Below are 7,401 nucleotides of genomic sequence, written 5' to 3'. Positions count from 1 at the left end.
TTAACTTCTCCTCGGTCTCTGTTTGGTCTTTTTTGTACCTCTTTTGTTTCCTTTTTGTCATCTTTTGTGTTTCTTTGCCTCGTTTTGCTCCTTTTTGTCTTCCTTGGCCTGCCGCTCTCTCCTTCAGTCTCTGCTTATCTCTTAGCCCAGCAAGTCTCCCCTTAACATTAAAATAGCAGCTGCTGCGTGGCCCCACAGCTGGCCCCGACAAAAGCCCCTTGGGGGGCCCCAGGGGCCCCCCAGTTGCTCTTGGGGGTCCCACAAAGGGGGCCCAAGGGGGGCCCCCCGCTGCTCTTGGTGGCCTTATAAAGGGGGCCCACGGGGGCCCCCTTGGGTCCCCTTGGTGGGGTCCATGGGGGCCCCCGCTGCCCTTATTTGCAAGCCTGGGGGCTCAGCTCTGGGCCTAAGCAGCTGTCTCAGTCTCCAGGGCCTTTTCTTTTCACCCATTTCTTTGGGGCTTTCCACTGCATGCAGTCAACTCCAGCCAATATTTGACAAGTGCCACCAGGAGGGCCTCCCCGCAATAATGGGCCCAGAACTCTACGAGGCCCACAGGGGCCCCCAGGCGTCCCCAGGGGCCCCCAAGGGCCTTCAGGGACTCTTAGGGGCCCCCATTGGCTCTGAGGAGACGCAAGGGACCTTAGGGAGCCCCCACGAGGCCCCACGGGCCCTCAGGTCGCTCCGAAGAGTCCCAAGAGCTCCCAGTGAACCCCAGGGGCCCCCCAGCAGCTTTGAGGGGCCTCCAGGGGCCCTCAGGGGCTTTGAAGGGCCCTCATGGGGCTTTGAGGGGCCCCCAAGGGCCCCAAAAGAGGCCTACTGATCTTGGAGGCCCCCACAGGTTCTATAAAGATCCCCATAGAGTCATCGAGGGTTTCAGGGGCTCCCTCTGCCTTTGTCAGTACACAACCCCGCAGATGTTCCGAGCAGAGGACTGCTTGGGAAACCTTCTTGCTAGGATCCCCGCAGCCCTCAGGGGCCCCCAAGATGGTAAAATGCTGAGGGGCTTCCGGCCGCTGCCGGGCTACACGGGCCCCTGGGGGGAATCTGAGGGGCCCCCGGCAGCCTGGGCGGCCCCCAAGGGCCCCCAGGGGGCCCCCTGGGGCCCCTGTGAGGGTAGTGCCCAAAAAGGGGCTTATGAAGAGAGAGGGGAAACAATTGTAAAAGGAGGGGCAAAAGAATTGAAAGGAGACAGAGAAAATTCAGAATAATTATTAAACCCTAAACCCTAAGGGCCTGCTGGGTCCACAGGGCCATTAGCCCTCAACCCTAAACCCTAAACCCTTAAAAATGAGTCCTAACTCGTAAACCCTAAACCCTGTGTCATAAGCTCCAAACACTCAACCATACAAAGAGACGCGAACGGGCAAGAGCGGCTTCTGCCGAGCTGCAGCTGCGCAAAACCCTAAACCCTAAACCCTACAACCTAAACCCTAGGCTCAGCTGAGCGAAAAGGCTGTACGGCCTCAGCCCAGAAAAGCAGCAGCAGCGCTGCGGTGTACAGACACATGGGCTCAGCCTTAAACACTCCAACAGCAGATGTAAATGGCTAGCTAGCCACAGCTAGCCAGAGCTACTAGTCTCAGCTAGCCGCAGCTAGCTAGCCACAGCCACTCACGGCTAGCCCTATCTAGCCACAGCGACTAACCCCAGCTAGCCGCAGCTAGCTAGCCGCAGCTAGTGACAGCTAGCTATAGCTAGCCACAGCCACTGGCCCCAGCTAGCCCCAGCTGGCAACAGCCACTGGCCTCAGCTGTAGCTAACAGTGAGTGGCCGCGGCTAGCTAGCCACGACCAGTCACAGCCAGATATAGCCAGACTTAGCTAGCTTCAGCTAGCCACGCGTAGCCACAGCTAGCCGCAGTTAGCCCCAGCTAGCCGTAGCTAGCCGTAGCTAGCCACAGCCAGTCGCAGCTAGCCGCAGCTATCCACAGTCACTAATAGCTAGCCACAGCTAGCCGCAGCTATCCACAGTCACTAATAGCTAGCCACAGCTAGCCGTAGCTAGCCACACTACACTACGGCTAGCTTTAGCTAGCCAGCTAGCCATTTGTGTCTACAGGGATCTCACGGGCCCTGTAAAAACCCGCAGAAATCCTAGTGGCTACACAGGGTCAGCAATGCGCTGGACGCCCCTGGGGGCCCCCTAAGATGCGCCAGGGGGCCCTGCGCGTCCCTGGGGGCCCCAGGGGCCCCCAGGGGCCCCCAAGGGAACCCGGGGGCCCCCGGGGGCCCCTCTGTGCGTACCTGCACATCAGGGAGACGGCCTTAGAGTCCAAACGAGCAAAAGAAAAGAGAAATAATTCAAATTAAATGGAGAAGAAACAGGAAATATAAAAGAGAAACAGAAGACCTTGCAGACACTTGAGCCCACAAACAGGAAACGAAGCTGGGATCCGATCCCAGAGCATGCGGGGATCGGATCCCACTCAAAAATCGATCCCAGCGCATATCTTCTTCGTCAAAGGGGCCCACCCAGGGGGCCCCCCTGGGGCCTCCCCCGGGGGCCCCTGGGGGCCCCGTGGAGGCCCCTGGGGGCCCCAGGGGCCCCCTCAGGGTATCCACAGCCCCGTGGAATGCTGAGCCGCGGCTTCCTTTAGTAAATTCTGTTATTTATTAACAAAGTTTTGCTGCCTTGTTTACTATTTCTGGCTGGTTAGGGCCAGACAAGCAGCAGCAGCAGCAGCAGCAGCAGAAGGAGCAGCAGCTGCAACAGCAGCAGCGGCAGCAGCAACAGCAGCAACTGAGGCTCCAGGCAGTCCGGTTGCTGCACTTGCAGTTTCAATTTTCTGCTGCACACTTCTTGACTGCGGCTGCGCAGCAGTGGCAAAGGCCGGGCCGCAGCAGCAGCAGCAGCAGCAGCTCCGGCAGCAGAATGAGCAACAGCAGAAGCGCAGCAGCCCTGCTGCTGCTGCGGCAGCAGCTGCAGCAGCACGTGTCTCTACCCCAGTGTCGAGGCTGCAGCAGCACGCGCAGCCCAGCGCCACGAGCTGGAAGCAGCAGCAGCAGCAGCAGCAGCAGCAGCAGCGGAAGCAGCCCCCAGAGCTTCGCTGCCTCCTTCGTCTCCTCGCCTCGTCACATGGAGAGTGTCTCTTCTCTGCAGCGCAGCATGCGCGTGAGAGCTGCTGCCGCTGCTGCTGCTGCGGTTGCGGATGCTGCTGCTGCTGCTGCTGCTGCTGCTGTGGTTGTGGATGCTGCTGTTGGTTCGCTGCTGCCCGCGCTGCAGCCGCTGCTGCTGCGTCTGGAGCTGCTGCTTCCTGCTGCTGCGCCTGTGACCCTGTCCCTGCAGGAGCTTTTGCTGCTGCTGCTCATCTCCTGCTGCTGCTGCTGCTGCTTCTGCTGCTGCTGCTGCTGCTGCTGCCGTGTGTGCTGCAGCGCGATAACGGCGCTTTTGTTTTATCAGATGGAGCGAAAGAAGAGGCAAAAGGCAGGTGGGAGCAGCAGCAGCTTTTGCTGCTGCAGCAACTCCCTATCTGCCCTTTTTGTCTTTTCTTTATTATTTTCTTTCTTTTTTCTTTTATCTTTTATTTGCTGCTTCCTTCCTCCTGTCTTTTTTTTCTTTTTGCTGCCTCTTGCTTCTTTTTGAATCTCTTGCTTCGCGGCTGCTGCTGCTGCTGCTGCTGCCGCTCCTTGCTTCCACTCCTTTCCGCTGCTGCTGCACACCATTTCAGTCCCCTGCTGCAGCAGCAGGAGAAAGAGACAGTCTTTGTCCTGTCTCCGCTTGCTGCTGCAGCAGCAAAAGGGATCCCGTGGGGTGTCTGTTTCCTGCTGCTGCAGCAGCAAAAGAGGCTGTGGGCTGCCTGCTGCTGCTGCAGCAAAAGAGGTTGCGGGGTATTTGCTGCTGCAGCAGCAGCAGCAAAAGAGGCTGTGGGGTGTTTGCTGCTGCTCCAGCAGCAGCAAAAGAGACCTTGGAGTGTCCGCTGCTGCTGCTGCTGCTGCTGCTGCTGCAGCAATTACGGAATCGCTGGCTGTGGGGCGGCCACTGCTGGGGGGCCCCTGGACCCTCGTGGACTCCTCGGGGGCCCTCTGCAGCAGCAGAGACTTTTTAGGGTTTTACCCCCTCATATATTTTGGGTTTAGTTTTTGTCCGGACATTTGTCCCAAAGAACTTGAAAAACTTGCCCAAGTCGTCGAACTCATCGGTACAAACCCTAAACCCTAAACCCTAAACCCTAAGCCCTGAAGCCGAGCTGCAGGCGCGGGCGGGCGCGCGAGGAAACCCGAAAACGGGGCTTCGCCAGCCCTGGACACTCATAAACCCTAAACCCTCCCAAACCCCAAACTGTCATAAACCCTAAACCCTCGCCAACCCTAAACCCTCATAAAACGTGCAGTGTCACAAACCCTAAACCCCCATAATTCGTAAACCCTCGCAAACTTCAAACCATCAAAAACCCTAAACCCTCACAAGCCTCGAGCTTCTACACTAAGACCACCCTTTCTTAAATTCTGGCTGCTTGGAAGGGTCTAGGGTTTAGGCTTTAGGGTTTAGGGTTTAGGGTTTAGGGTTTGTGTGCACAGACAAAGAGCACGGAGAAGTTGTGCAGCCCATCTTCATAACAGGTGCGTCCAAGGGATCAATAAATAGAATAATAAATAAATAAATAAATTATTTATTTATTTATTTGTTTGTTTGTTTGTTTGTTTGTTTAATAATAATAAATAAATTTAATTTTTTCGTTCTTTTTTTCTCTCCAGTGAAATATCCACAGTTCCTTTAAATTCCTCGTTTGCGTCTTTTTACTCCGTTATTTAGTGTCCAGTGTTTACTAGGGTTTAGGGTTTAGGGTTTAGGGTTTATTTCTTTTTCCTGCTGCAGTGGACCCTGCAAGAGACACTGTGGCCCAAGTTGCTGCTTACTGCAAAGAGTTCCACCCCAGGCTTGTGGGGCTGACGGGCACCCCGGTCAGCTGCTGCTGCTGCTGCTGCTGTTGCTGCTGCTGCTGTTGCTCCAGCTGTTGCTGTTGCTGCTGCTGCTGCTTCTTTTGCCGCTGTTGATGCTGCTCCTGTTGCTGCTCCTGCTCCTAATGTAGAGTTCACTGTCACCTGTGTCAGCTGCTGCTGCACCTGCTGTTGTTGCTGTTGCTGCTGCCGGTGCTGCCGGTGCTGCTGTTGTTGTGTTTTGCTGCTATTCCTGTTTCTTCTGCTACTGCTGCTGCTGTTGGCGTTTGCTATTTGTGTAGTTGCTGCGGGGTTCGGCTGCTGCGCCACTTGGCGTGCTGCCCATTTGCTGCGGCTGCTGCTGCAGCTGCTGCTGCTGCAGCTACTGCAGCTGCTACTGCGGCTGCCGCTGCTGCAGCTACTGCAGCTGCAGCAGCAGCAGCAATTCTTGGATGTATCTGCAGCTGACGCTGCCTCCAGTTGGTTCTGGCGCCCAAGCCGCAGCTTTGCCAAGACTAGGGTTTGGAGCTTTAGGGTTTAGGGTTTAGGGTTTAGGGTTTGTGGCTCTCAGGGTCAAATAAAAGACGTGACGCGCAAGTTTAGGGTTTATTTCAACGAGACAGCGAGGACAGGAGATGAGGAGTATCTCGTGGACCATTCTATCATACAGTACTTCATGGGTGCGCCGAGGGTTTAGGGTTTGGGGTTTAGGGCTGAGGGTTCAGGGTTTAGAGTTTGGGCTTCGGGCTCTGCTCGGCTACCCAGCTAGCTGCTGTGCAACAGAAGTGCTGTAATTGCGTTCTGCTGGAACAGCTGCGACCGGAAATCTAGGGTTTATGGTTTAGGGTTTAGGGTTTAGGGTTTAGGGTTTAGAGTTTGCGTTGCAGGCCTTGACGGGTCTTTCAAGGATTTCTTTGGCCAAAATATGACAGCACGAGAAATCGCGCAAAAGATTTCAAGACATATAAAAGAAGACAAGCTCAAGAAGAAAGAGAAGAAACGTCCGCCAAACCCTATCCCCCGGACCCTAAACCCTAAACCCTAAACCCTGAACCCTAGCCCGGCTTTCGAGCTGCCTGCACACCGAAACCCTACACTGTGTCTCGTGAGACTCACGGGCCCAAACCCTTTGCTGCTAAAAGGGATCTAGGACACAGAAGGGATTTGAATTCGAGGGTTTAGGGTTTAGGGTTTAGGGTTTAGGGCCAAGGGTTTAGGGTTCTGCGCAGGGGCAGCTGAGGCTGATGAGGACTGATGTCGCTTCTGTGAAACCCAAGAAGCTATATAAGAGAACACGCAGCAAAATCATACAGCAGCAGCAGCAGCAGCAACAGCAGCAGCAGCAGCAGTAGCAGCAGAAGCTCCATCGACAGCAGCACCACGAGCAGCCATAGAGATAGTAGCCACGGCGAAAGTGGACGACGCCGCAGCAGCAGCAGCAGCAGCAGAAGCGATGGCAGCAGCAGCAGCAGCAGCAGCAGCAATAGCAACAGCAACAGCAGCAATACATGCAGCAGCAATGGCAGCAGCAGCAGCAGCAGCAGCAGCAGGAGGAGGAGCAGCAGCAGCAGCAACAGCAGCAGCATCACCACTCATTTGCTGGGCGCTGCTCTAAGGGCTGCGGAGGGGAACCCCACAGACCCTCATTTTCTGTGGGGAGCCCTTAAAGCATTCTTCTTTGGAATATAGTTTTCTTTCAAGGGTTTACTTGCAGGGTTTAGGGTTTAGGGTTTAGGGTTTGGGGTGCGGGTGCGGGGCTGTGGGCTCTTGGTGACCCGCCTCTGTGAGCGTTGCTGGAACTGGCTTAGGACTTGCCAGGTTAGCGTTTAAAGCTGAGAGTTTAGAGCATAGGGGTTAGGGTTTAGGGTTTAGGGTTTAGGGTTTAGGGTTTAGAGCGCCGCATCTAGAGTGTATCTACAGCTCGCAGTGGACAGCTGCGAGTCGGCGGCGACGGGTCACTTCGGGTCCCGGGGGCGCGATCTCGAGTTTTTCAGTTTAATTGTTTCAAATTTTTTGAAATATGAATTAAATTGTTTATTGGTTCTTGAATTTTAATTGTTTTGCGGGTCGAAGGACTCGCTCGGCTCGCTGGTAACCTCGGTGTGGTTCTGTCGGCGCCGCCGTGCCTTCTGCTGCTGCTGCAGGCAGCGCAGCAGCAGCAGCAAGCTGGAAAGCACTCAAAAGGAGTCTCAAAAAGGATTTGTTTTCTTTATTTTCACCCTGAATACGACGGCGTTCTCAGGAAAGTTAGTTGCTTCCGAGGCCTCATCGGTCCTGCTACTCCTTCCGGGTGTACAGACACCTAAACCCTCGCCGCTAGAACGAAACGCAGGCCCCAGTTGCTGCCACAAGTATTTCTTCCTTTCTTTTATTCTCTCCTCTATGACTAGCGCCAGAGATGCAACCCATCCTGCGGCAGCAGCGCCCTTTGCTGCGCCTTGAGCCCGAGCCTCTGGGGGCCCCCTCGAGGGCCCCTGTAAGGGCCCCCACGGGGGGTCCCATGCGAGGCCCCGCGGGCCTGGGG

General features: G+C 55.6%; 3 protein-coding genes across 3 annotated transcripts; all 3 read left to right on the top strand.

The window, feature by feature from the left end:
- Positions 1-352: 352 nt before the first annotated feature.
- Positions 353-820, top strand: ETH_00026305 (uncharacterized protein; the record flags this gene model as incomplete). The annotated part of the gene is made up of 1 exon (XM_013375173.1): positions 353-820. One exon carries the CDS (start codon positions 353-355, stop codon positions 818-820), a length of 468 nt encoding a protein of 155 aa, XP_013230627.1.
- A 94-nt stretch (positions 821-914) lies between these two features.
- Positions 915-1,208, top strand: ETH_00026300 (uncharacterized protein; the record flags this gene model as incomplete). Its single annotated transcript, XM_013375172.1, has 1 exon — positions 915-1,208. The coding sequence occupies one exon, from the start codon at positions 915-917 to the stop codon at positions 1,206-1,208; it is 294 nt and encodes a 97-aa protein (XP_013230626.1).
- Positions 1,209-2,405: 1,197 nt separating this feature from the next.
- ETH_00026295 (SCO1/SenC domain-containing protein, putative) lies at positions 2,406-6,132 on the top strand (the record flags this gene model as incomplete). The annotated part of the gene is made up of 9 exons (XM_013375171.1): positions 2,406-2,553; positions 2,657-2,754; positions 2,829-3,111; positions 3,947-4,138; positions 4,518-4,559; positions 4,816-4,901; positions 5,449-5,557; positions 5,765-5,878; positions 6,107-6,132. The coding sequence occupies 9 exons, from the start codon at positions 2,406-2,408 to the stop codon at positions 6,130-6,132; spliced, it is 1,098 nt and encodes a 365-aa protein (XP_013230625.1).
- Between the last annotated feature and the right edge of the window lie 1,269 nt (positions 6,133-7,401).

This window comes from Eimeria tenella, genomic scaffold (genome assembly GCF_000499545.2).
Source record: "Eimeria tenella Houghton genomic scaffold, Eth_scaff259, whole genome shotgun sequence".
Classification (NCBI taxonomy): domain Eukaryota; phylum Apicomplexa; class Conoidasida; order Eucoccidiorida; family Eimeriidae; genus Eimeria; species Eimeria tenella.
The sequence above is the reverse complement of the archived record's forward strand: the minus strand, read 5'-3'. Positions and strand labels throughout refer to the sequence as shown.